The sequence below is a fragment of the Mustela nivalis genome (assembly GCF_964662115.1).
Source record: "Mustela nivalis genome assembly, chromosome: 1".
Lineage (NCBI taxonomy): Eukaryota > Metazoa > Chordata > Mammalia > Carnivora > Mustelidae > Mustela > Mustela nivalis.
This window is the reverse complement of record NC_139020.1, coordinates 213,528,921-213,556,811: the sequence shown is the minus strand read 5'-3', so window position 1 is coordinate 213,556,811 and position 27,891 is coordinate 213,528,921. Positions and strand designations below refer to the sequence as shown.

The 27,891-nt window shown below is 58.8% G+C and overlaps 1 protein-coding gene across 1 annotated transcript; it reads left to right on the top strand.

Annotated features, from left to right (window-relative positions):
- Positions 1-787: 787 nt before the first annotated feature.
- Positions 788-27,577, top strand: ATCAY (ATCAY kinesin light chain interacting caytaxin). Its single transcript, XM_082692113.1, has 13 exons — positions 788-1,210; positions 3,701-3,818; positions 13,934-13,992; positions 16,791-17,012; positions 18,173-18,358; positions 18,661-18,763; positions 19,606-19,737; positions 20,039-20,125; positions 22,428-22,526; positions 23,170-23,205; positions 24,296-24,367; positions 25,312-25,344; positions 27,414-27,577. The coding sequence occupies exons 2-13, from the start codon at positions 3,742-3,744 to the stop codon at positions 27,421-27,423; spliced, it is 1,116 nt and encodes a 371-aa protein (XP_082548239.1). The 5' UTR covers positions 788-1,210; positions 3,701-3,741; the 3' UTR covers positions 27,424-27,577.
- Positions 27,578-27,891: the final 314 nt, after the last annotated feature.

Below are 27,891 nucleotides of genomic sequence, written 5' to 3'. Positions count from 1 at the left end.
GGCGATCCTTGGCATTCCTTGGTTTGCAGTTGTAAAGACAATTGTGGTTGGATTTGGGATTCACCGTAAATCTGCGGGAACTCATCTCCAGATGAGAGTCCTGGATTCCTAATTCTGTCTGCAAAGACCCTTTTTCCGAATAAGGTCAGATTCACCGGTTCCAGAGGTTAGGACATGACCACGTCTCGTGGGGGCCACCATTCAACCCGCTACGGGGCTAAAAATAGACGCCGCAACACACTCCTACATCATCTCGGGACATGCCCAAACGCCAGTACCATGATGTTTCAGTTTCAGAGATGGGGAAACTGAGACCCGGCAGGTAAGATCACTCACCCCGTGGTGTCACCCCGCTCGTGGTCTGAACCCCCCCTCCCAGCCAGGGTTCGAACCCCCTTCTGATCGGATTTCAGAGGTTGCACTCTTCATGCGTCCTCCAAGGCAGGGCCCCTGCGGCGCACAACTGCAGGGGGCGCCTTTCCCTCGGTGCCCACCGCCCGCCCCAGCAAGTGTGTCTCGGAGGATTCGGCCTCCCCAGCACGCAGCTGGGTCCTCGGCACGCGCGGCTCCGTCCACGGGGAGCGGCCGGCTAGAGACCCAGGGAATGGGGTCCTAAAGCTATTTCCCCTCCTTCTCTCCCTCGCTCCTAATCTAGGGAATGAGGCCAGGGCTGTCGTTTATTTGTTTGTTTGTTTGTTTGTTTGTTCCTTGTTTTGTTTTTAAATCTGTGATGCGCCATCGGGAAATCATTTCCGTGAGGCTCTTGGAAATACCTCCCTTTCAGCCAATGGGGAGCACCGGATTCTGGCAGGGGCTGTGCTTTTCGGTCGGCCCTGCCCCCACTCACCCACCCTGCACACAAAAGCAGCATAATTAACTGTCTCAAGGCAGCCGAGCCTCCGCCAGCCGCGAGCTGGCGAGGGGAAAACACCTCGGAGGCACGGTCCGCGGCGGCGGCAGGGGCCTCGAGCGCGGCCGGCCGAGGGGCCGCCGCCCGCTCGCTGCAGCCGTCCCCCACCTGCGGACGAAAGCGCCCATCTGCGCCGCCACGTTGCTCGGGTGACCTTCCCCGGGTGCGGAGTCCGCCCCTGCGCGCGTCCTCCTCGGATGCTCTGAAGGCCCGCGGACTGCGCTCCGAAGGCGAGGGGTGTCCGGCTGCCTCCGCGCCGGGCTCGCCTTTGTTTGCGCGCAACCGGCGGAGGCCTCCGAGGTGAGTGTCTCTTCCTTTCTCGCAGCCCGCCGGGCCAGGTCTGTCCCGAGGCATCCGCGGCCGCAAAGCCCCTTCTGGGCAGGTGGGGCGGGTGGGAGCGGGCGGGGAGCCGCGGTCTTGTGATTCTCCGGGTGGCCACACAGCCATGTCTCCCGGTGCCGGGGAAAACCATCCGCAGGCACACACACCCACAGTCCGCCTGCCGGGCCCGCCGTGCACCTGCTCGGCGGAGGACTGCACCATTTTCAGGACGTGCTTACAGATTAGGCTGATAAAACCCTCAGCCTCTCTCTGGGACGCTTCCTAAGAGACCGAGATGTACACGTCCCATCTCTGTGCACTCCCTATTTATAACACCGTGAGCGGATTTGGAGGAAAAAAAAAAAAAAAGACTTGCTAGATGTGTACACAGAGGCTTGCCTATGGGGTGGGGAGGAAGGGAGAAGGCTGAGCACGGATTCCTCCTTCCCCGTCTGAATTTGGATGTGACACACCGGTAATTCAACAGCACCGAGCCGAGCCTCATTCTCCATCCTCAAACGTGAAGTCGGGATCTTAGGACAGGCGTGTACAGGGCCCACGGGGACCCACCACACCCCACATTGAGAGGATCGTGGGGCGGGCATGTGTGGCTCCAGGGTCCCGGCCGTGGGTGGGATTGGGGGGGGGGGGTATGCTTCCTGGGGGCTGAGGTCACACCCGGCTCGGGATAAGGAAAACAGATGCAGAGACCTCGCTCTCCCCCGAAAGGAAATGAATTTCCAGGGACCCGAACTTTGCCCTGCAGCAAGGTTCTGGGCGGTTGTTCTCGCCCCCGGCATAAGAAGAGATATTTATGTTTTATTTATTTATGTATTTAATTTTTTTGGCGTATTGCGTCTTACTGTCCCTCCTCCATGAATGAATGACGACATTCAGAACGGTGACAAGAATCCAGTGGGAAACTCTCACCCAAGTGTGTGTGGCGGGGGAGGGGGGTGTCTAATTTTAGTTACCCCTCCCCCCCTGCCTGGCCTTCCCTCTTCCCTCTCCGGACCCCAACCCGGACCCGCAACCGCGAATGCAGACCCCGCCCACGGGGGGGCTGCTATCCGCGCCCAAAACGTTAGCCTTGCACCGGCTCTGCAGGGGGGTAGGCTCTGCAGGGGGGTAGCCTCGGCAACTGGAAGGATGGGGGGCGGGGGCGGGGCGGGGGAGGGGGGAAGGCTTAGGTGCTGGTGTGTACGAGTAAGAACCCAGGAGCTGCTTGGAGGATGGGCGGCAAGGACACAGCGAGCCCTCTGTAGTGACTGTCAAGCCCAGCCCAAGTTCCCTTCCCGAACATGCAATTAAGACAGGGTTTCTCGATCTCAGATCTACGGGCGGTTGGGACTGAATCATTCTTGGTCCTGAGGGGGGTGCATCTTGAGCCCTCTGCGGTGTTGAGCAGCATCCCTGGGCTCGCGCACTTGATCTAGTAGCCCCCTCCCCAGGCTGGGACACCAAAATGCCTGTAAACATTGGCAGGTGTCTCCTGGGGGAAGGGGCGAGGGTAACATTATCTGCGATTGGAAGCCACTGGTTTCAAAGCGTGGAACCCATGGAGTTGACCAAGTTTAAGATCCTGGAATGTTATGTTCAAAAAGGTATTACATAAAGCTCCTTTCTGGTGCAACTTTTCGGTTTGCAGATGGGGCTGCTGAAGCTGGGAGGGGTGACCGGGGGAGTCACCATTCAGGGTGCTGCCTGTCTCCCCACCCGGTCCCCAGCTCCTCAGAAAAATGAAAAACAAAAATTTGTGTTTTGTGCTTAGTAAGAATTACGACCCCCGCTTCCAGCCCCAGTCTCTTTCCACGCTGCAGGCCCTAGTCCTGAGGTCGTGGGGTCGAGACCTGCTTCTTTGTTGGGGGTAAAGGAGCAGGGCAGGTAGCCTGGGCTGGGGTCAACCCGGTCCTTTTTGAAAGCATCTGCCCCAGGCACCAGGGTGGTTCAGTCGGTTCAGCACCTGCCTTCGGCTCAGGTCATGATGCTGGAGTCCCAGGATGGAGTCCCTTTACGCTCGATCTCTCTCAAATAAATAAATAAAAATTCTAAAAATCTTTAAAAAGACACCAAAAAAGAGTCCCAGCGAGGAAGTTTAAGTATATTAGTCACTAACACTTTAGTATAAATGATTTTAGTTGGATTTATTGCTTCCCAGTTTAAATCCAAGGTAAGGGAGGGATGATGAGCCCTAAGAAGAACGGACTTCAGAGCTTCATAGCGAGGTGGGCTGACACCTGGTGACTCAGCCCCTCACCTGGGTTCCAATTCCAGACACACGTGGCGGTCATCAACTCTCTACCTCTCTGTTTTCTCACCTGGGACCTGGGGAAATCTCCTGGGGCTGGTCCGTGATTCCGTGTAATGAAGAATGCAACATTCTGCATGTTGATCGGAAGGGCCACATGTGGGCGGGGGGTTGTTAGTACGATGACCGTCCAGTAAGGCTTCCGTTTGGCCCGCCTTCAGGGTTCATCTCTGCTTCACGTCAGCGCCTCTCCTCGGTTCTCATGGGGACCACTGAAGCCACGCTCCGGATGGAAAACGTGGATGTGAAGGAAGAATGGCAGGACGAGGGTCTTCCCAGGTACGGCTTCTCTGTCTCCACATCCGACCTGTCTCACTGGGTGGGGGGATGCCCACCGCTTCTCTGAGCTGGGGTGCGGAGGACGCCACCGGTGGATGGGGCCAGGCACATAACAAATATTTGCTGAATTTTTTTAAGATTGATTCCTCACCCCCCCACCTCCACCAAAGCCCCCCAAAATCTCCTCTTCCCACGCTGTTTTTTTTTTTTTAATTTATTTATTTGACAGACAGAGATCACAAGTAGGCAGAGAGGCAGGCAGAGAGAGAGGAGGAAGCAGGCTCTCCGCTGAGCAGAGAACCCGATGTGGGGCTCGATCCCAGGACCCTGGGATCATGACCTGAGCCGAAGGCAGAGGCTTCAACCCACTGAGCCACCCACGTGTTCCCATGAATCCAGGTGTTACCACATTTTTTTTTTAACCTGTGACAGGCAGAGGGATCTCATCCGACTCCTGCTTAAAACCCCTGCGGGCAGGGGCGCCTGGGTGGCTCAGTGGGTTAAAGCCTCTGCCTTCGGCTCAGGTCATGATCCCAGGGTCCTGGGATCGAGCCCCGCATCGGGCTCTCTGCTCATCCGGGAGCCTGCTTCCCTCTCTCTCTCTCTGCCTGCCTCTCTGCCTACTTATGATCTCTCCCTGTCAAATAAATCTTTAAAAAACAAAAACAAAAAAACCCTGCGGGCAGAGGCCCTCCCAGGGAAAATCCACGTTCAGCCCCCCCTCCTCTTCCGTCTCCCCCACCACATCCCCTTCACGCCCCTCCAGTTCTAGAAGCTCCTTCCCATTCCCTCCCGGTGCTGACTGTCAGACTTCGCACTGGCTGTTCCCTCTGCCTGGCGTGCCCTTCCCAGACACCATGCTTCCCTTGCTTCCTTCAGATCTCGGCGCACAAGCCTCCCTCTTGGAGGGGACCCCTTGGGGCCATTCATCACCCACTGGCTCCGTCCCTGAATGGTTTTCTTCCTAAACAGCAGCCCCCAAAGACATCCACATCCTAATCCCTGTGCCCTGTGAATGTTCCCCTGCACGGCAAAGTCACTCTGCAAACGTGATGAAGCTAAGGACCTCAAAATGGGGACATGGCCCTGAGCTGTCCCCATGTCATCGCAAGGGTGCTTCCGGAAGCTCGAAGGGAGAGCCTGTTTTCAAACCTTTCCCAGATTCTCCCTTCAAGCTTCCAGAAGGAACCGGCCCTGCCCACACCTTGCCTTCAGCCCCGTGAAGCCGATTTCGGACTCCCTCCGGCCTCTGGAATCGTACGAGAACGAATGTGTGCTGCCGTAAGCCACTTAGTGCACACGGTGGTTCTTAGCCACAGGACGCTCGGCAAGTCTAATACCTTAAATACGTCACATAATTATCTTGTTGGTAGTGTTTCCCCCACCAGACCCCCCCCACACACACAGCCGGGGTGTTGGGTTGGATCGCCAATGTAGGGCAGCAAGAGGACAGGCCCCGGCGCACGGTGGGCGCTCAGTAGCTATTGAGCAAGTGGGGGACGTACGGGCAGGAATAAGACGCCGTGCAGGAAGGGGGCGGAGACACACGAGCCACCTGGCCTCGTGTCCCTCTGTTGGCTCCTCGGGGCAGCGTGGGGTAACGTGGTTGGCACAGGCTCCCTTATTCCGATGGCGGGACCCTCGGCCGGCCTCCGTCCTTCCGTAGCAGTGCACCGCAGGGGCGGACGCCCAGGAGCCCGTGATGTAACCCTCCCTCCGGGAAGGACGAGCCCAAGAGATGCCCGCGCGCACCCTGCCAAAGCACATGGGAAGAAGGTCTCCAGCTCCAGAAAATCCCAGCCGCTGAGGGGCCGAAGGCTTCCTTGTGCCTCAGTTTCCCTGTCTGTGAAGCAGGGACATTAATCCCTCGCTCGCAGAGCCGTTGGGGGACCTGGCTGAGGAGCGCGGCACGAGGTGGCAGGGGTGGGCTCTCCACGTGAGGCAGGCCACGGAGCGCACAGTCCCCCTCCGACGGGGCCTTCTCAGGGGGGCCTTGTTCATCCCGCTCCCTGCCCCTCCCCCCATGTAAAAGCCAGCCCCGCCCCCCAAGCCTTGCTAGAGGAATGGGGCAGCTGCGGATGTGAATTTCAAGTGAGTTTCTCCAGCTGCAGAGGGTCCCTCTCCGGCTTCAGTGGGCCAGTGTCTGCGGCACAGTGGCCCCGCTGTGCAGCCCAGGGCGGGAGCCAGTCCTCAGCCGGGGCATCTGCCTTCCTCGCTCTGCAAGACGGGAGCGCGGCTCCTTGCAGGGGCAGCCGGGTGCCCGACCACAGAAGCTCTTCTGTCTGGTGCCCGATAGCCCACAGTTCTGTTCCTTCCAGCTCAGTGATCCCTCCCCGGAGGCATCGTCCAGCTCAGGGTGGCTGAGGGCTGGCCCCGTGCCCACAGCCCCTCCTGCCACCATGACCTTGTATCATCTTTCTTCACCTATGCCCTAGAGGGCAGCCCGGAGAGGATGTAGCGGGCTGCTTTGTATCTCCATTCTCTGTAAGGCTCTGCATCCACTGTATGCCAGGCCCTGGGCAAGACACTGGGGACACACGGCCAACAAGACAAGACAGCCTTGTGGGGCATTCAGTCTGGGGCAGAAGCACGCTTTTCCCTTGTGAACTTATAAACTTATAAACCCAGTATAAAACTGAAGGTGGGTTCCTGGTAGCTGGGGGAATGCCTAGACCTGGGGGGCGGGAGTGTCTGACCAGGCTGGAGAGAGTAAAGAGGTGGGGGAGGGCCCTGGTCCTAAGCCGTGAAGGATGAAGAAGGCTAGGGGTAGGGGCTGAGCATTCGAAGCTCAGAGAGCAGTGTGTGCAAAGGCCCTGAGGCCAGTGGAAGCAGGTTGAGAGACAGACGGAAAGCTGAGGGGGCATCTTGGCCAGCATCTCACAGCTAAGGAGAGGCAGGGACAGGGGTGGACAGACGCCTGACTGGTGCCTCAGCCTGCCCTTCCCTCCACAAGCAAGTGGCCGTGGGTTTTGTTTGTAGTTTTTTATTCTGATACAGTTCTAAACTTAGAATAAAAAATTACAAGAATGGTGTAAGGCATAGCGGTGGACTCTTCCCCAGATTTGCCAATTAGAATTACACTCCCTTAGCTTTCTCCTTCCCTGCTGCGTCTCTCTCTGTCTCTCCCTCCCTCCTTGGTCTCTGCCCCTCTTCCTGTTTGTATCTCTCTGTCCCTGCCCGGGGCCATGCCAGAGCAGCTCTGTCCCCCAGCCCAACACACACACCCCCAGCCGTCCCAAACGTGTGTGGCCACTGTAGGTTCAGGGCACGAAGTGGTAGAGGGCTCGGAGCACCACTGCACCCTCCTCAGCTCTGCCCTTCTCTGTCCCGGGCTCCAGCCGAGCCGGCTCATGGCTTCTGGTCTCCTGCTTATGCCGACAAAACAGCGTTCCACTGACCATTACGCTCGCACCTTGCTGGAGGCAGGAAGTCAGGTCAGGGGGCCCGGCAGGGTTGGACTCAGTGAGGGCTCTTTTCCGGGCTTGTAGACGGCTGCCCTCTGGCCGTGGCCTTTCCTCTGTGCTCGCTCCTGTGCAGAGAGATCACTCCTGTCGCTCCCCCTTCTTATGAAGCACAGCCTGATGGCATCAAGGCTCCCTTTATGAGCTTCTTTAACCTGACTGCCTCTTCAAGGCCTGTCTCCAAATGAATCACATTGGGGTTTGGTCCTTCAGCAGGTGAATTTGGGTGTGGGGGCGGGGAATGGGATTTAGTCTGTAAGGTCCTCTTTGCAAAGACCCAGCCCGACGGCGGGGTGTGGGGTTGGGTGGGGGTGGGGCTGTGGTGCTCCCCAAGGCCTGGGGAGCCTCCCTGAGGCTGTGGTGTGTGTGGGGGGACTGGAGGGGGACGAAAGGACAGGAGTGTTGGACCTTACAGAGAAGGCACAATGGCACATCTGTCCGGACATCTAGAAACCACCAAAGTGGCCAACGAGTAACCTTTTAGACCTCTCTGGTTCCCTGGGCTGGGCTTTGGGGGTGTCGTGCTGTGAGACCCCAACACTATCAGCCCAGTCTCGAGCCTCGGAAAAGCCTCCCTCCACCCAGGAAGAGACTGTGTGTTTGCCGCGCACCAGAAACGACCTCGGGCCGGCAGAGAGGGAGGCTCGCCAGCCCCCGAGGGGAGACTGAGGCAGCAGTGCCCAAGCGTGATGCCCTCCAAGTCCTGGAGCACAGGCAGGGCGGGGGGCATGGTCAAAGTTCATCTCCAATTCCCTTGTCTCACACCGTGAAAATCCAAAGCCAGAGGCTGGAACGTGAGGGCGGACTTGAGCCAGGAGCCGCCTGTGAGGTCCGCACCGTTGAGCCGCTGAGACGCTCCAAATTGCTGGTGCTCCCGCTGGTCCTCCCCAGTACTCACAGATGTACCCTCGCCCAGTCCGTCCTTCCACCAGCTGCTTCTCTGAGGGCCAGGCCCGTGACTCCCCAAAGCAAGATAGGAAGAGGCACGGCACGTCCTTGCAGGAGGCTAACAGAGAAAGCAGGACACAGCACTCTGGACAGAGGGGTGAGAGGTGCAAAGGCACTGGGGTATAGGAAGCCTTGGTGTGGTAGGGCATGCCGCCCCGGAGCCCAGCTAGGTGGCAGGAATGGGGTGGAGGGCTCCCAGATGTCGTGGGCTGGAGGGGTGCCGGTCAGAGATCTGGATTCCACGCCGCGGGCTGCATAGGACAACAGAGCTGGGTCCTAGAGGCTAGAAATCCAAAGTCAAGGTGTCACCAAGGCCCTGCTCCCTCTTAAAGGCCTCCTTTAAGGGGACGCTCCTCCCCGCCTCTCTCAGCTTCTGGGCGGCCTACAATCCTGGGCCTTCCCCGCAGTCTGTCTCGTCCTCCCATGGCCCCATCCCTGCGTCTGCGTCCAAATTCCCTGGTTCTCATCCCCACGCCGCTCACCGGATTTAGGGCCCCGGTAATCCAGGATGACCTCTTCGTACCATAATTACGTCTGGAGCGGGCCGCCCTCCGTCCCCTCCCCCCCTTTATCCCCTCCCCCATGACCCCTCCCCCTCCCCCATCCTCCCCCCCCAACCCCACTGGCCCCTTTCTGATCTGTTCCTTGTTCTCTCCAAGCTCATTCCTGCCTCAGAACCTCTGCCCCAAATGGAGTGTCCTTGTCCCGGGCTTCCGACGCTGCCAGCCTCCTGCTTTCAGGGCTCCGTTCAAAAGTCACCTCCTCAAAGATGCCTTCCCTGATTGCCCACCACTGCACCTCCTCTCCTCCCCCCTTCTTCTGGCTTATTTGTGTCGAATATCACCCTCGGCTTCCTTCATCTATTGGTTTACTCCATCATTATCTTTCTTTCCTCTAGCATCTGTCAGCGTCCCTGCAAAGTTTTTCATTTTCTACATATATGATATACATTACTACATATATGATATATATTACTCATCATATTTATGTTCAAAGTTATATAATAATCCCATAACATGTCATATTATATAATTATATATTTATATAAAAACTACTTGGGGCACCTCGGTGGCTCAGTGAAGCGTCTGCCTTCGGCTCAGGTCGTGATCCCAGGGTCCTGAGATGGACCGCTTCGGGCTCCCGGCTCGGCGGGGAGCCTGCTTCTCCCTCTGCCTCTGCCTGCCTCTCTGCCTACTTGTGCGCTCTCTCTCTGTCAAATCAAGAAGTTAAACATCTTAAAAAAACCAGAAATTATTTATATTTGTGTTACTGCATTTGTTAATTTACCATGCTTTGCGAACATATACTATTATTGTATTTTTATGTCACACGTACCATTATGTGCAATTACATATAATCATATATATAATTATATGTATATTTTATATGTAATATGTAGAATGTATTATACATTTTCTATATTATTTTGTACATGAGTATGTATCTTTATCTTTATTTTGAAAGAGGGAGCAGGCGAGGGCAGAGGGAGAGAGAGAGACTCCCAGCTAAGCACAGAGGCCCCCGCGGGACTCCATCTCAGGGCCCCCGAGATCATGACCTGAGTCGAAATCAAGAGCCGGTCGCTTCACCGACTGAGCCGCTCCGGCGCCCTGAGGACATATATTTTCCATGCCATGACTTACTCCAAGGCAGCGGCCCACAGCTTGCGGGGATCGGTGTGTCTGAAATGCCCAGGGCAGGCTGGGGTCGCCGGTGGTAGTGAGGACAAAGCTGCTACTTCCTCAGGGAGACTTTGACGTCTTTCGGTGGCAGGAGACCCGCCTTGTCGAGTGTAGTGTCTTTCCCTTGGCGTCCCAGGATGGGGGATGTCCATCTACCGGGCGTCTTGACAGCAGCCGCTGGGTGGCCCATTGACTCAGTGTTCTTGCAGCCTGGCTGGGGGGGACTGTCCTCGCTCTGCTCGGGATGGGGATGTAGCCTGGAGCCCCGACCCCCAACATGCCTTTGTTCGTTGAGTGGAAAGGAAGGGCTAGTTCCGTTTCCATTTTACAGATGCAGAAAACCGGCTCCGCGGGAAGGGTGCCACCCACACGCGTCACCCTGGAAAGTGGCAGAGCGGGAGTGTGCTTCCAGGCTCACTCAGACACCCGCTCCGCCTCCCTGGGGCCTCAGTTTCCCCGTCTGCACCAAGCAGCTAGATGCTTTCCCCACCTTCTGCTAGGTTGTGGCCGACATGTGGTTTACGGTGGACCTGTCCAGGGCGGGGTGGCTGCATCATATCCTGATAGGAACCGGACAGCCCGGGCTGCAAAACTGTGCAGCTTCCCTCCGGCAGGGGGAGACGGGGTGGGGGCGGGGCGGCAGGACAGGGGCTCCCAAGTTGGTGGATTTTTCCCTGATGTCCGCACTGGGGTCGGTGCACGTGCGCCGAACGAGCACCAGAGGGCGGTAGAGAGCAACGACTGGCACCAGCTCCGCCCACAGGTTGTAACTCCTCCCCTCCCCCCGGGGAGGGGCCGGGGAGGGGTAGGGGAGGTCAGAGGCCAGCCTCAGTTTCCTCCTCTGCGCAGTGGGCTCCTCCGTGCCTCCTAGGGGTGCTGTGAGGAACGGGTGTGAACATCCCCAGCCGGCCCGCCGCGGGCGCCCTGCCCGTGCGGTAAGTTCGATTCCAGCTCGCCCCGCACGGGAGTCGCAGCCCAAGCCCGCGGTGCGCGCCGGGTCGGTGGTGGACAGGCCCGTAGGGAGCCGGAACCACATGCCAGCACCCAGGGGAGCGGCCCGCAATCCCCTCCCGGCGCGTGGTTGCCACTCACAGACGGCAGGGCCATGGCTGAAAAAAGACAGAAATCCAAAATGTGTGTGGCTCGTCTCTGATCCGACAGCAAAGTAAAGTGTCTTCCAGGGCCTGGGGGGCAGGACGAGACCTGCCGCGGGGCCTCCGCCGTCAGTGCGCGGTCTGGGGTGAGCTGGCAGGTGGCAGGTGTGTTTCTGGGCTCTGGGGCCCTGGGCTCCGTGGGTCACTCCCGTGGAGCTGCGGACCAGCCAGAGCGGCCGGGGGACTCGCTGCAGGGGTGTCTACCTTGTCGGCTTCTTCTGACCTCATTCCAAGCTTGTTCTTTTTTAAAATTTTATTTAATATTTGACAGAGAGAGAGAGAGAGAGAGAGAGCAGAAGCAGGGGGAGGGGCAGAGAGAGAAGCAGGTGCCCCGCTGAGCAGCAGTTGTGCGCACACAACTCAGTTGCCTTTGGTACATTTACGATGTTAAGCGGCTCTCACCTCTGTTGAGTTCCCGAACATTCCACCTCCCCAAAATGAAACCTCGTCCCCCTTGGCAGCCACTTGTCACCCCCCAGCCCCCAGCTCCCACAAGCCTCCTTCCCGTCCCGTCCGTGGAGGAGCCTGGTCTGGGCGTGTCACACGCATGGACTCACACCCCGCGTGGCCCCCTGTGTCTGGTTCCCTCCCTGTGCATCATGGGCTTGGGGTCGGGTCCCAGGGCCGCGTGTGGGGGCTCCTCGCTCCTGCTGGGCCCGGGTGACCTGCCCGCGTGTGGGGAACACACCACGTGTATCTGTGCATCTGTCAGTGGACATTTAGGGTGCTTCCACGTTTTGGCTGCTGTGACTCCCGTCGCTGTGAACACTGGGGTGTGAGCCTTCGTGTGGACGCGTGTCGTCCCTTCCTGCGGGACTTTCCAGTGCGGCCGTGTGACCTGCGTGGGAGCAGAGCGAGGTCCCATGTGTCCCTTAGCCCCTAGACCCCCTGCACCTGGGGGGTAGTGTTTGCTCAAGGAACCCTAGATGTTTGAGGAGTGGGAGGAGGGTGAGCAGAAGAGGGAGAAGCAAACCAGCCCTGCGCCCAGAGGAACAGGTTCTCAAAAGGGAAGGAACTCCCCTGCTGAGTGTCCCGGGTGAGGCAGCACTTCCCCGGGCCAGCGCGGCCTGCGGCTGGAGCCTCTGGGAGCCGCTGGGCTTTGCAAAAGTCCTGCCTCCAACCCAGCCAGTATTTCCCAGGAGCAAAGGACCCACAGCGTCTGGGTCAAACTCCGGCAGCATAAGCTGTTGCTCCCCAAAGGGGTCCGGGTATCGACAGGGGGAAAAAAAAGGTCTTATTTTGGGGCACCTGCGTGGCTCAGTCGGGTGAGCGGCTGACTCTGCTTTCGGCTCAGGCCATGGTCTCAGGGAAGTAAGACTGAGGACCCCCCCCCACCCCGCGGGCTCACTGCTCAGTGCAGGGTCTGCCTGTCCCTCACCTGTGCCCACGCCCCTGCTCCCTCTCTCTGTCTCTCTCTCAAATAAATAAAGAAAGAAAATCTTTAAAAAAAGGTCTTATTTTGCAAATCCACACTCAGCCGAGGATTAAAGGGATACAAACGCATAGTTGGCGGCATTATTTAAAAAAGAAAAACACTTGCCCTTTTAGGGGTCTTAGATTTACAGGGACACCTGGGTGGCTCAGTCTAACTCGATCTTGGTTTAAATCATTGTCTCCGGGTTCAGAAGGTCGAGCCCGGTGCAGGCTCCACGCGTAGCGGGCTCTCTGCTTCCCTCCCTCTGCCCCTCCCCCACCCCATGTGTCTCTCTAAATAAATGAATAAATAAAGGGAAGAAGTTTTAGAATTACAGAAGAGTTGCAAAAATATTACGGAAAGTTTCCATATATTCTGTATTTGGCTTGTCCTGTGATTCACATCTTGCCTTAGAAGGGTACCTGCCTCTGTTACAAGTAATAGACCCTCATGGATGCGTTCTCAGTAAGCAAAGTCCACAATTTATTCTGATTTCCTCAGTTTCCCCCAGTGTCCCTTTTCCGTCCTAGGACCCTGTCTCAGGCTCCCACGTGACAGAGTCTTCACATCTCCTTGGGCTTCTCTGGGCTGGGACTGTTTCTCAGACTTCCCTGGTTTTTGGTGCCCCTTGGTGGTGGCACAGGGGACAGGGCAGGGTTTGGTAGGAAGCCCCTTCCTTGGATTTGTCTGGGGCTTTTCTCATGGTGAGACCCGGGGGGGATAGGTTTGGGGAGGAAGATCCCCGCGTCAAGTGTCCTTCTCCTGACACCATCTTGGGGGACGGCTTGTCACCCAGACGTTGCCTCGGTCCCCTGGCTGAGGTGGGCAGTCAGGTGTCTCCCCTGCTTGGTCACTCATTACCCATTCGCATGCTGCCCCGCCTCCCCAGCCCCCGTTTCTAGGAAGGACTCCCTTGACATTCGTGGGACATCTGCACTGCAATTTTGTCTTGTCTCCCTATTTATTTATTCAGTCATTTATTTACATCTTCATGGACTCACGGACGCTCTATTTTACACCTCTGGCTTGTAGTCCGATGCCCCGTGATGTATTCTGTCGCTCGAACCGTTCAGGCGCTGACCACGGCGAGCTCTTTTGGCTGCTGGTCGTGTTTCCTCGACAGCTTTTTGCCACATTTAGTAGCCAAAATTCCTCGGAGACCCAACTCGGCAGGGTGCCCCCCGGAAAGCACTGCGTCTGTTCCAAAGAGACATTGTGACCCTGCATGAGACCCTCTTTCTTTCTGAGTTTTGGCTTTCTGCCTCCAGTAGGAGGACAGACCAGCCTGATGTCCGCGAGACGACGTGAAGGGAGCCCTCCGGCTCGCCTGTGTCACGATCTTCCGGCCGACAACCAGGTGCGTTCCGTCCCGGTGACTCCCCAGAACTAACCGAGTCTTTCGCTGTTTGCTCCCTGTGCTCCGGTGGCGGATGTCTGCGCTCGGCGGGGTGTGCAGGCCACTCCCAGAAGAGACAGGGATGGACCCTCTCGGCAGCCCCACGGAAGACACGTCCCGTAAGTGTCCCTTTAAGCGGGCAGCAGTGGGCGCGCTATTTCCAGATCTCGCTCTGCCTGAGGCTGAGACTATAGCCAGATCAGAGGCCATGCCTCCCAGGCAGAGTGTCTGAGAAGGGGGTTGTTCTGCTCGGAGGCCTGGAGGGAAAACAGCCAGTGTGGGTGAGAGACGTGTGGGCCCGGTCACGAAGCTGGCACGTGGTGTTGCTGTGTGTCCTTGAGCTGGTTGCTCAGCCTCTCTGTGCCTCCGAGTGCTTATCTGTTAAATTCAGGTAGTGAGCTTCCTGCAGAAAGGGGCATGTAAGGATTTAATGAGTTGACATGTATAAAGTGCCCAGGGGTTACCCAGCACAGTCAGTCTTGGGAAGGCTCTACTGCCCTAAGCACTCAGGAAGGCTCAGGGCTCTGAGGTTCCAGACCCCAGAATTCGGAGATAGGGGGTCCAGGGTAGTGAGAGGAGCTTCCCTGAACATGTGTTCTCCTCCGTGGCATCTGTTCAGAGTCTTGCTGGAGGCCCCCCTTCTGCCTGCATCTCCCCTGTGTGGCTCACCACGGCGCCCAACTTTTCAGAGGAAAGACTGACCAGAGAGGGACAGCCACATCCCCAACAGCACACAGCACTAAGAGCCAGATCTGTCTATGAGCCAGAGACAGGGACCAGCTTGTCCCAGTTTTCTGGGGCACCCGAGAGGACCAGTCCTCCTTCTAACCTGAGCACCAGGCTCTGCCTGCTGTTGTCACATCCCCAGATCTTGGGTTGATCCCCTTTCGACCCTGTCTCCTACTTCTGTACAGTGAAGGCTGCGTCATAACGTACCCCCCTTCCTAGGTGTGGCTGGCTGAATAAGAGCCCCCAAAGATATCCAGATCCTAATCCTGGAATCTACGAATGTGCCCTCGCATGGCCAAAGGGACTTTGCCGATGAGATTTATTTAGTACAGGAGATGGAGAGGACGTGCTGGTTAGATGTTCCCCCTGAGAGTCACTTTTTTCATGAGATTAACCCATCGATGAGTGAATGCTGAATAAAGCAGATTGCACCGTAATGTGGGTGGGCTGCATCTAATCAGTTGAGGGGTGTTAAGAAGCGGAAGACTCGGGTGTTCTCCACTTCCAGCATACGGTGATGGGACAGGTCAGGCATAAATAGCCTCATTCCAAAAAGGAGAAATGGGAAGAAAGAAAAGGATCATCCGTCCCAGCGAGTCTGAAGCTTGGCAGGACATACTTTATTAGGCTTTTTTAAATTTTTTTAAGTGCAAATTCTATTGGATTTTTTTTTTAAAGATTTTATTTATTTATTTGACAGAGAGAGATCACAAGTAGGCAGACAGGCAGGCAGAGAGAGAGAGGAGGAAGCAGGCTCCCTGCTGAGCAGAGAGCCCGATGCGGGACTCGATCCCAGGACCCTGAGACCATGACCCGAGCCGAAGGCAGCGGCTTAACCCACTGAGCCACCCAGGCGCCCCTATTGGATTTTTTTTTTAAGATTTTATTTATTTACTTGACAGAGAGAAATCACAAGTAGGCAGAGAGGCAGGCAGAGAGAGAGAGAGAGGAGGAAGCAGACTCCCTGCTGAGCAGAGAGCCTGATGCGGGGCTCGATCCCAGGACACTGAGATCATGACCCGAGCCGAAGGCAGCGGCTTAACCCACTGAGCACCCCAGCGCCCCAGATTCTATTGGATTTTCAGGCTGGAGAACAACACTCTTTGGCTCAGTGCTCTTTCCTGCAGGCCCGCCGGGGGCATCGCCACTGCCTAGCTTCCCTGCTGGGGGAGAGTGTTGTGTGGACACCCGCAGGCTCCCTGCCACCGTGCTGTGACCCGCAGCTCTACCCGCTCAGGGAGCAGGAGCCCCGTTTCCAGCGTAGGGCTGGAGAAATTGAAAGAAAAAAGAAAAGCGAGGAGCTCGTCCATTTACTTACGGACCGCTGAATGTGGGCTCTCCCACAGGCTCCTTTACTTCGTGCTCGCTGTCCACCAGTGAATCTGGGGGTGACTCCCCAAGGTCTCTGGGAAGGTAGACTCTTTCCCTCTAGCTGGCTTGGGGACTGCGGGTGGGGGCCCTTTCCTCGAACAGAAGGTAACCTCCATCACCCCCGTGGGGCCAGCTCTTCGCAGCTCGCTGTGGGATCCGCTCTAACCCCTGGGAGGCAGCCAGGGTGGAGAGGGACATCAGTTTTACAAGGAGACCAGAGTCCCAGCTAGGACTGTCCAGGAGAAAGCAGCTCAAACCATGAGGCACGCCCATCCTGACCAGCTCCGGAGAGATCTAGAAGGACCCGCCCCCTCCGGGCCTCAGTTTGCTCCCCTGCTAAAGGGGGTCATAACAGAACTTGCCTCACATGGGTCCTGCCAAGTTGCAACCTGAGAGCACGTCGCAGAGGGCCTGGCCCACGTGGCGTGGTCCGTGTCGGTCATTAAAGAGGTGAACATCACGGGGAGTAACAAGTAGCACGGGGGGCGTTCTCTGCTGCCGTATCCAGAGGCAACAGCGCTCGTGGATACTGGTGGGTCCAGAGCGGGGAAGGCTGCCCGGGGGGCTGGTCCGCAGCCGTCCACGTGACCCTGACCCGGCTCCCCCCGCGTTGAGTGCCATTGGGCAGCCAGAGAGGCGACGTGTGTGCAGGGTAGAATGTTGCAGCCTTGAACCCTGCCTGCCCCCAAGGACGGCCTCTGACTTGTCACCATTCCACACGACGGGGCGGAGCTCTCGCCAGGTCAGGAGACCGGGAGGGGGACAAAGAAAGAAGAAGCGACAATGATTTCATCTCATTTTCCTGTTTTCCCAACAGCCCCTCCCAACACGTTGAACTTCAACGGAGCTCATCGGAAGCGGAAGACGCTGGTCGCCCCGGAGATCAACATCTCCCTGGACCAGAGCGAGGGCTCGCTGCTGTCCGACGACTTCCTGGACACCCCTGACGACCTGGACATCAACGTGGACGACATCGAGACCCCCGACGAGACTGACTCGCTGGAGTTTCTGGGGAACGGCAGCGAGCTGGAGTGGGAAGGTGAGGCCCGGGCCGCTCCCTCCATGCCCTCGGGCTCGGCCGGGGACACCAACCCCGGCTCGCCGAGCAGTGCCCAGAGCGTGCGTCCCCTGCTGCGACGCCCCACGCATTTCTCTGGTGGACTTGCGGGGTTTTCGTGGCTTTCGCGTGGTTCTCAAATGTGACCGAGGACCTTCACTTCGAGGACCGGGTCCGAAGTGAAGGGTTTCCCACCGGTGGCACAGGTGTGGGGGGGACAATTTGTGCAGGAGCAGGTCCCAACGGAGGGCCCCGGAGGGTGGCGGGGATGTGGCGGGAGAGGTGGCGTCTGGCTGGCGGGAAGACGGACGCTAGACAACACGTGCACGAGCTCCTTGCTGTTGGTTGCCGGTGCTAAGAGGAAAGTAGGGTGAGGGGTTGGGACAGGGCGAGGGGTGCGGGGGTCTCGCCAGAGGGGCGGTCCTGCCCCAGGGGTCACAGGGCCATGTCTGGGAATGTCTGGGGCTGTCACACTGGGAGTGCCCCGGCATTGAGTGGGGGGCCCAGGAGACCCGCTCAGCACCCAGGATGCCCCGAGTTTTCTGCAGTGCCAAGAGGGAGAAGAATTCGTGTTACCAGTTTGTTTCTTTATTTTAAAAAGATTTTATTTATTTATTTGATGGGGGCGGAGGCAGAGGGAGAAGCAGGCTCCCTGCTAAGCAGGGAGCCCGACACGGGGCTCGATCCCAGGACCTTGGGATCGTGACCCGAGCTGAAGGCAGACGCTTCACTGACGGAGCCCCCTGGGCGCCCCCGGTGTTACCTCTGGAATTCAGCCGCGCCCAGCCCTGGGCTTCCCGCGCTGGGGGTTTCCGTCACTGCTTCACTGCTCCCACCTCCCTGCGCATTGCGGGTGTTCAGAGGCTCTGAGTTCAAAACCAACAGAGTGTTCTGCAAAGCCAGCAAAGGTGGAGCCCCAGAGGGCTTCCTGGAGGAGGCAGCATTTGGGTTGAGCCATGGAGGGAGAGTAGGAGGGGCAAACGGACAAGCAGGGCCTCGGGGCAGGGAGAAGCACGTGGACTAGTGTCACGGGAGAAAGATGAGGGTCACGCGTCCACCGGCAGCAGGGGAGAGGGGACCAGGCAGGAGGACAGAAGGTCTGGACTCAGGCATCCCTTATGCTCACCCTGGCCTCCTTCCAGATGACACCCCCGTGGCTGCCGCCAAGAACATGCCCGGGGACAGCGCAGACCTGTTTGGGGACGGTGCCGCGGAGGACGGCAGTGCCGCCAATGGGCGCCTGTGGAGGACGGTGATCATCGGAGAGCAGGAGCACCGAATCGACCTGCACATGATCCGGCCCTACATGAGGGTAGTGACCCACGGAGGTGAGAGCGCAGCCCTCGGGCTCCTCCCGGCTCCCGCCAGCCAACTGTGGGTCATCAGAGGCCCTCTGTGGACCTCAGTCTCTTTATCTGAGCCACAGGGATGTTAAGTCTCTGGGGCGGGGACTCGGGGCAGGCAGGGACAGGCTGGGCGCACTCAGGGGTTTGCTGGCTCCCCCAACCAAGGTGCTGAGACTCGGAGCTGTACCCTCTGGGAAGGGGTCTGGCTGGCGAGGAGGTGGGGGCCTGGGCTAGAGCAGGGGCCAGCTCAGAGCGCCAGCCACTCCCTGGCCGCCTCTCCCCAGGGTACTACGGCGAAGGTCTCAACGCCATCATCGTGTTTGCCGCCTGCTTCCTCCCGGACAGCAGCTCCCCCGACTACCACTACATCATGGAGAACCTCTTCCTGTAAGTGGCCCCCGACCCCGCTCCGGCCCACGCCCACAGTTCCCTCAGCAGCTGGAATGGGCCATCATCACCCCCAGCCTCGGGGCCCAGCGCTTCCTATGGGAAGACAGAGTCCACGCTCCGCAGGCCCTGGGGGGAGGGCCCGTGGCTGCTCAGGCTACAAGGACAGCACCTGAGACCCAGGGAGGTTACATCACCAGGCCAGGGACCCCCCCCCCCCCGGGTGAAATTGCGGGATGACAGACACCGAAGCCAGCCCTGGAAGGTCATAGAATGGGCTCCGTGATCAAGATCGCTTCTATGTGCCTTCTTAGGAAGATTCCCTTCTTACCCAGTGGGGCTGGGGTGCCGGCTGGTTCAGAGGATGACCAGTCAGAGCAGGAAGAGGCCCCCCAAACCAGGGAGCCCACCCCCCACCCCACCCCACCCCACCCCACCTGGCTTACAGGTGGGGAAGTAGACACTGAGCCAGAGGAAAGGATTTTTCTAAAATCACTCAGGGAGGGTGGAGGCAGGGACAGGCCTGAGACCCCTCACATCTGTGCACTGGGCTGTCCAGTGGGGGGTGCGCGTTCCCTGGGCTGTACCTAGGACTGTGAGACCCCTCCCCACTGTCCGGATTCCCGGAGATCCTGATGAGCTCATGCCTGTAAAACACGTGGTGCCTATTAAGTGTGCCATAGGATAGAGAGTGGTTCTATGCGCTATGGTTCTGGACACTGACACTGATGTTGGGGGCAGGGTCTAGAATGGCCAGGCGCATGCAAGCATGTGCCCCAGGGGTTGCGTTGCGCGGGGCGGGGGCTCCCTAACTCTGCCCCCCCACGCCCCCCCGTGAGCAGGTACGTCATCAGCAGCCTGGAGCTGCTGGTGGCCGAGGATTACATGATCGTCTACCTGAACGGCGCCACGCCCCGCCGCAGGATGCCGGGCATCGGCTGGCTGAAGAAGTGTTACCAGATGATCGACAGGAGGTGCGTGCGCGCCGGGCTGCGGGGCGCCCCGCGGTCCCCTGGGAGGCGGCGCCGTCCTCACCCCGCCCGCTGAGGACCACAGCGGGCGGTCGGAGCCGGGGCGCCCCGGGAGATGGTTCGGGAATGGGAGGCGGCTCGGGGACTAGACGTCAGGGCGGCCGTCCACGGGCAGGGCGCAGGGCCCAGCCTCACAGCCCGCGACCCCCTACCCAGAAACCCGACCCTGCAGTCAGCGGGGAGCACCGGGGAGGCGGCACCTGTTAGCTCCGCCCTCCCCGGGGCATTTCCTCTGCCCCCCCAGATTGCGGAAAAACCTGAAGTCGCTCATCATCGTGCACCCGTCCTGGTTCATCCGCACCGTGCTGGCCATCTCCCGCCCCTTCATCAGGTAACCGCTGCCCCCGCGCCAGACCCTCCGGGTCGGGCGCGGCCTCTGGTGTCATCTGTGTTGGGCAGCCGCTCTGCGCCGACTGTGTGTTATTGCTTTTTTGTTTCAAGATTTTATTTATCAGAAGGCGCGTGCGCATGCGCACAAGCAGGGGGAGCATCAGGCAGAGGGAAGTGCACCCCCGCCCCATCCGGACCCTGGGAATAGGACCTGGCGCTTTAACGGCCTGAGCCACCCAGGCGCCCCTGTGCTGTTGCTGTGAACCGTTTCCAGTCCCACGTGTTGTTATTAAGGGAGGAACACAGGAAAAACACTAGCAGGCAGCCCTCCCCTAGTAAGTGCTGGAAACCTCTCCACGTTTACAACCACCCCCTGAGGGGCTGATGCTGTCGCGATCCCATGGCGCGAGGGACCTGGGGCTCAGAAGGGTCACGGGACCCAGCCAGGGTCATGCAGCCAGGTCCTAGCCCACCCCAGCCGCCCAGAAGTGAGTCCCTCTCCATCCACCCCAGCGTCTGCGCGGGGACCCTGAGGACGCCAGGAGGGTCTGAGCCCCTCCCGACAATAATGTCACCAGCGGGCTGTGCTGGGTGGCCCTCGAGAGCACCTCGGCTGTGACGATTCCCTGCAAGGACTCGCAGAACGGAGAGCTGTTACCGTTTGCCACCGAGACAGGACACAGAGGGAAGGTGGCCAAGGACAAAGGTGTCCCCTCCCGCCGGCGGGTAGCCAAAGCCCTCGATCGTCCCTGTGATGATGTGTGGCGATAAGAGAGGAAGGACCTTGCTCTCCTAGGTTTTCACCAGGGTTTAGCCCCCTGCCCCACCGTGGATCATGGAGTCTCTGTTCCTTCTTTGCAGTGGGTGGGGCTTGAGCGCCCCAACCTGCCGGTTAACCCTTTATTGCACCATGTAAAAGCCCCCGATGTGCACGTCCAGTAAAACAAAATCAGTCGTGTGAAACGCCCCCAGTCAATCGCATAAACCCGATATTTAACTTACCATGATTCAAAGCATTGAATCGAATCGAGATCCTTCAAGGAGCGCCCGGCTGGCGTGAGCAGTGGAGCACGGGTCCAGCTCTCGACCTCACCGTTGTGAGTTCGAGCCCCACCTGGGGCGTAGAGTTCGCTTACGTAAATAAACCTAAAAAAAAAGACCCTTCACATCCGTTCCCAGGCAGTGACGTGGGATGAGCTTGAGGGAGGGTCCACCCTCGGGAAGCGTCTCCCTCTCAGCGTAAACACTTTGCCCCTCGCCCCGGTGTGGAGTTCTGCCTTCTGGGGGTCCCCCCGCCCCCACCCGTGAGACAGGAGGCTGGCCCCACAGGCCGACAGAGCCTTGTCACCACGGGGATTCGGACATCTGTGTCCGAGGACAGGCCTGGCGGTGCGCGTCACCAGGTGGCCGCAGCTGGACTTTCCGCCCTTATTCCTAGCCCGGCGCTTGGAGCAGCAGGTGCGGGCTCTGCACACCCTAAAACCCTTACTCACAAATCAGCTCGGTCCACCCTCTGAGCCCGCCAGGCCGGGCAGTGTAGACACGATTCTTGCCTGTCTGAGGCTCAGTCCCTGCCCGCAGGCCCTTCTTGTGACAACAGGAGAGAGACCCCGGGCTCCAAAAATAACCGGGTTGGTTTCTCTTTTTATTAAAAAGTGTTTAGAACTGCACGAAAGCAGTTGCTGCTGCTCACCCCGCCACACACGGCCGCGTGGTGACTCTCCATGGGGAACGTCCGTCGCGCCTAATCAGTCACCAGCGGCCTTCTGCGGAGCAATGGCTTGCTTTTCCCCTGACGGACACCGTGAACGCTGTAATTCATCACGTGTCTCCCTTCGCATCGGCCACGGGAAAGCCAAGCCGAAGTTTTATCTCATCCCTACAAATAGATAGGAAGCGCCATAGCACACATCAGTAGATGCTGGGCTCTGTCTTACGTTTATTTTTATACTGTTGCTTGATGACTTTTATTTTCTGTAGGGCTGTATTCTCCAGGTCTTCTTAGAGAAATTGTTTGACCTTGAAAAAAAAAAAAAGCATATACTGCATCGTACCAAACTTGGGTTTAATTAAATCTTTAAAAAATAGTAGTAACCGGGAGTTCAAAGCAGCAGCTGGTGACAAAGCTCGGCAGGGACCCTGCTCTTGACCCTGGGTGCTGCTCTGTCCACCCCACAAGGGCCCGGGGTAGAGGCTAGCCTGGACAGGGGCAGAGGTTTGATGGAAGGTGCTGGGCACCCCTGCCGGCCGGCGCTCCTTCCGGGCCCGGGCTGCAGACCTCTCCCTCCTCCTCCTCCTGCCAGCGTCAAATTCATCAACAAGATCCAGTACGTGCACAGCCTAGAAGATCTGGAACACCTCATCCCCATGGAACACGTGCAAATCCCGGAGTGCGTGCTACAGTGAGTGTCCCATCTGCCGTGTGAGTGTCCCCACCCCCATGCCCCACGCCCCTCCCCCTGGGGTCCTGCACGTGAGATGAGTGGCCACGTGGTCCCTTGAGCCACGGCCCACAGCTTGTTTTACCAATAAAGTTTTATCGGCACAGCCATGTCCATCCACGGACGGATCTGCTGTGGCTGCTTCTGAGTTACGTCTGAATGAGTAGTTGTGGCTGAAACTGGCTTACAAACTGGAGAATATCTACTCTCCAGCCTTTTATAAGAGGACGGCCCTGCCGAGGGGGCATGTCAGCGAGGGTGCTGCTCTCTAACGGCGCCGTGTAGTTGCTGGGGCTGAATCAGGGCAAAAAAATAAAAAATAAAAATCTGCTGAATTATTTCTACCAGATGTTGGAATATGCCAGCAAGACAGGTACTCCCTGCTCGGTGGGGGTGGGGGGCTGGGGGCTTGCCCAGCTGCTGCAGGAGACGGGACAAAGACCATCAGACTGTCCCCTGCGGCTGTCTCTCGGCTCCGACGCCCGGCGTGTAATTCAGTCCTGGGACGGTTTCTCCGTTCCTGAGAGGAAAGGGAGTCCCCGGGCAGCACATCGAGGCGGGGAGGGGAGCCGCGTCTGATGCATTTTTACGTTCTCTCTTCCAGGTACGAGGAGGAGAGGCTCAAGGCCAGGAGAGAGAGGTCTGTGCGGGGGGCAGTCACGTCGGGGTGGGGTCAGGGCTGGGGGCACCTGGTGGCCTCGGCTCAACGGGGACCAATCACTCACACACACACACACACGCGCGCTCGCGTGCACTCGCAACGTCCTTGTTGGGGCCTTTGAATCAGACCAGGTTCCGATCCAGCCTCCCCCACTGGTTTCCCGGGTCCGTTTTCCTCCGTAGCATAACCATGAAAGGTGGTCTCAGGACCTCCGGGTTATTGCACCCCCACCCCCCAGAGCAGGGCCCGGCCAGGATTCCGGACAGCATCTTACAGCCCCAGGATCCAAGGCTCAGAGAGGGCAAGGCACCTGCCCAAAGCCACACAGCAAGTCTGGGAGAGGGTTGGGGCTCTCTGTCATGGCTAGGCCCTTACCTGCCTCAGGGAAGCAGGTGGCTAAGACAGAGCCCCAGTCCAGAGGGTCCTCGAAAGGCCAAGGAGAGGGACACCTCAGCGGGTAAGGAGAGCGGGCCCTGCGGCGGGGTGAGTGAGGCGGGCCAACGAGCCCTGCCCGGAGGAGAGGCGTGGTGGCCTCCCACGGGGTCCTTTGGTCAGGACAAGCCGTGGGCCGCGCGGAGGGAGGCCGAGGGCAGGCGGGACGCAGCAGCCGCACCAGCCCGCACCAGCCCGAGCCCTCGCCGCCTCTTCCCTCCCCCGCCCGCCGCCTTCCAGCCAACTCTTCTCTCTGCTTCACTGTAGTGACATACACAGCACAGGAAACTCCCCATCTCCGTATCTCTGTGTCCCTGTGTCCCCGAGGGCTGCCCCCGGCCTCCCACGCCTTAGCCAAGGAGGGAGCAGAGACCCGCCCCGCAAGCCGGAGTCCGGGCACAGGGCGACCGCGTCCGCGGGACGAGGGCGCGAGGTGTCCGGGACGGCGAGCTGGGACCCATGTTCGGGGTCTCTGCTCCCCGTCGTGCCCCCGCTTGCACCCCCTTCCCCAGGGCTGCCTCTGCCGTCAGTAACCCGCGGGGGATGCCTGCACCCTCGGGGGCCTTCCACGCCTGCCCTCAGGGGCCTCGGTGGGCCACGCAGGCTGGTCACCTTCGCTGTCTCCCTCTGTCCCCAGCGCCAGGCCGCCGCCAGAGTTCGTCCTGCCCAGGGCCGAGGAGAAGCCAGAGGCCGCTTCGGCAGAGGACGGGTGAGTGTGCGGGTGACCACGGGCGAGGCGGCCGGTAAGAGTGACTGCAGCTCTGTCATGACGGGGACTGAGAGCGCCGCGGCGGTGGCCGGCATGAGTGGGTGCTCGGAGTCGGGGTCCCTCTCCCGTCCAGCCCGGGCCGGCCCCACAGGGACACCCACAGAGGCCAGCAGTTCCACCGAAACAAACAGTCGTGGTACCCGGCCGGCTCCGGCCCACACTGGGACTCTTGATCTCGGGGCTGTGAGTTCCAGCCTCATGTTAGGCGTAGAGAAAACTTAAAAAAAAAAAATAAATAAAATCTTTAAAAATAAATAAACAGGGGCACCTGGGTGGCTCCGTGGGTTAAAGCCTCTGCCTTCGGCTCAGGTCATGATCTCAGGGTCCTGGGATCGAGCCCCGCATCGGGCTCTCTGCTCAGCAGGGAGCCTGCTTCCCCCTCTCTCTCTGCCTGCCTCTCTGCCTGCTTGTGATCTCTGTCAAATAAATAAATAAAATCTTTTAAAAATAAATAAATAAGTAAACTAAGTAACTAACTAACTAACAGCTGGTAAGATTTTGTAAAAGCCTTCTCCCGGGGCTCCTTCCGGTTTTTTAAGTGCACGTTCCAGGGACCTTTGGGGCACAGGCAAAGCTGGGCACCCGCACCCGCCTCTACATCCAGAATGTCCCGGCGCTGCAGAGGGGACCCCACCCCCATTAAGCTGTTGCTCCCATGCCCCCCCTTTCTTTCTTCACACCCAGCAAATGCCCCTGCAAGTCCTCCGGCCCCTCGCGCTGGCGCGGTGGAAAGCCCAGCCTGGCTCGGGGCCCTCCCTCTCCCCACCTCCCCGCTCGGCCCCGGCCGGCATCTGGCCCTCCGTGTCCTGCTCTTGTGGGGCTCCTGGCCGGACGCCGAGGCTCCCCAGATGGGCAAATCGTGCTAAGACGTCTCTCTTCCGCAGGTCTGCTCCGGGCACAGAAGACCAGGAGACAAGGTGAGTGGGAAGCAAAGCTTTCTTGGTGTCTGCTTGTCCCGATGTCCCGGTGGAGATGTCCCCACTGCGGGAGAATGGCCCCACGATTCACCGGGGCCGAGGGCCGCTGTACCGGGGAGCCAGAGAGACGTCGGCTCCCAGGACTCTGGGGTCTCCGCTGCAGCAGGCAGCCTGTCCCCGCACACCTCCAGGGGATGCCATCGCCATGAGGCCCCAGAGCTAAGCCACGTGGCGCCCTGACTGAGACCCCCACCCGCAACCAGGTCCCGTAAAGCCTGGGCTACTTAATTTTAATTTTAATTTTAATTTTAAGCAGGCTCCAATGAGCCCACCATGGAGCTTGAACCCCTGACCCTGAGACTGAGAGTCCTGTGCTCTACGGACTGAGCCAGCCGGGCACCCCAAGCCCAGGCTTTCCTACTCAGCCGCGGGGACACCGTTGGCCCGCGGCCTGTCCCAGGGTCCCCACCAGCTCCAGATGCCAGGAGAAGCCTCTCTGTGCATGGGGGGGTCATGGAGACCACCCCCAGGTTCAGCTTTGCTGGATGGACTCACGGAACTCGGCGAAGCTGTAGTACTTAAAATTGTGGTTGGTTGGGGATTTTAGAAATTTTTTTTTAAAGATTTTACTCATTTATTTGAGAGAGAGAGAGAGCATGTGCACACAAGCAGGGGGCGCGGCAGGCAGAGGCCGAGGAGGATGCAGGCTCCCCGCCGAGCAGGGAGCCCGATCCCAGGACCCCGGGATCTGACCTGAGCCAAGGACAGACGCTTCACCGACGGAGCCCCCCAGGCACCCCACAATTGTGGTTTAATGCAGTGGAGGGAGCATCAGCAGTGAGCGACAGTGTGTGAAACCAGGGCCCGGAGATACCAGGGGTGAACCTCCGGCTGTCACCTGCCGGGAACTTACCAGAAAGACCCCAGTTCTCCCAGCAGCCTGTGGCGAGGCGCAGGACATGTTTCCGATCAGAGACTCCCCCGCGTCTTGGTGTCCAGGGCATTTGTGGGGGCAGTCCCTTAGGCATGGCTAATCACCCCCCAGAGGTTGGGCTGATCCCCACCCCCCCAAATCACACTGTCAGCACGGACTCTCTCCCACGACCCAAGGTCCCCGGGTAAACAGAGACCCTCTTGCTCGGCTGGGCACTCCAAGGACTGGGTTACCTCCCAGGATCTGGGACTCAGCCGGCTACCCCTTCCTTTGGAATGGGCAGTGTTAAGGGCTAATCCTTGACCACACCCTCTCCCCCAAATCTGGGACATGGCCGAACCGTCCACCTTAATACCCCCCACTCGACCCGGGAAGCCCCAAGTGGAGAGAGAAACATAGAACATGGCCTTCGGCCAGCACCACCCTGGGCACGCTGAGTGGAGATGTGTTCTCAGTGCATCCCCGAGACCATCTCAAACCCTGTCCTCTGGGGTGGGGGCTCCGTCCACACTCACCGAACAGGCAAGGAAGTCACGCACCATGAGAGAAAGCCAGCAGACACAGCAAACAAACGGCAGAGTCCGGCCCTCCTGGGAAGCATCAGGAAGGGTTGGTGAACTAAAGATGCGTAAACATATTAAAGACCGGAGCACCAGGGTGGCCGGGTCGGGGAAGTGTCCGACTCTTGGTCTCGGCTCAGGTCGTGATCTCGGGGTCAGGAGATGGAGCCCCGCTTCGGGCTCCTTGCTCGGCACAGGGTCTGCGCGTCCCACTCCTCCCCCCTCGGCCTCTCCTCTTCCCCTTTCTCTCTCTGCAAATGAATAAATAAAATCTTCAAACATAAAATAAAGACACAAAAGAAGAAACTGTAGGAAACAACGGATGGATGGACAGACGGACAGATGGGAGGTGCGCAGATGACGGATGGAGGTTTGAAGGACAAAGGGCTGCTTTGGAACTTCCCTCTGGTCTGACCAGAGGCGCCGGCCCCAGGCCCGTTCTGCTGCGGTGCGGGGAGAGTCGGGGGCAGACAGCAGTACCGCTCTTTGTGCCGAGGACACCGAAGCGGATTCCACACGCGGCCGCTGCTTGAAAAGCAATAATAATGACCTGAGCTGTGTTTATCCCTCTCTAGCCTGTCCTGAGGTGACAAGAACACAGAGAAGGACAAGAAAGAAGATTCCAGATGCCAAGAAACCTCTGTCAGACGCCCTCTGGCCCTGGACCTCATCCCCGCCTCGTCCCACGTCCCCGTCTTGGGAGGATGTCCGTCTCCTCTGCCCATCTCTGAAACCCAGCCTCCTTTTTAGCTGCTTGAAATTTTTTTTTCTTTTTTTTAAACAACGCAGTATTCGTGTGTTCCAGAAAAGGACCTGGCTCTCAGCCCTCCGCCCTTCCACGCCCCTGAGCTCACAGCCAAGGGCAAGCAGCTCAGGGCGCAGCCTGGGTGTCCTGGACGGCTTCAGAGTCCCCTTCCACTGCACACAGTCCCGACTCGAGACCCTTCTCTTGCTTGTCAGCGGGCCCATGTTGGAGCCACCGATGCCCACCAGCTCCCTGGCCGGATCTGGACTTGTTCTTGTGCCTTTTCTCCTAGAACAGCCCCTGCCACT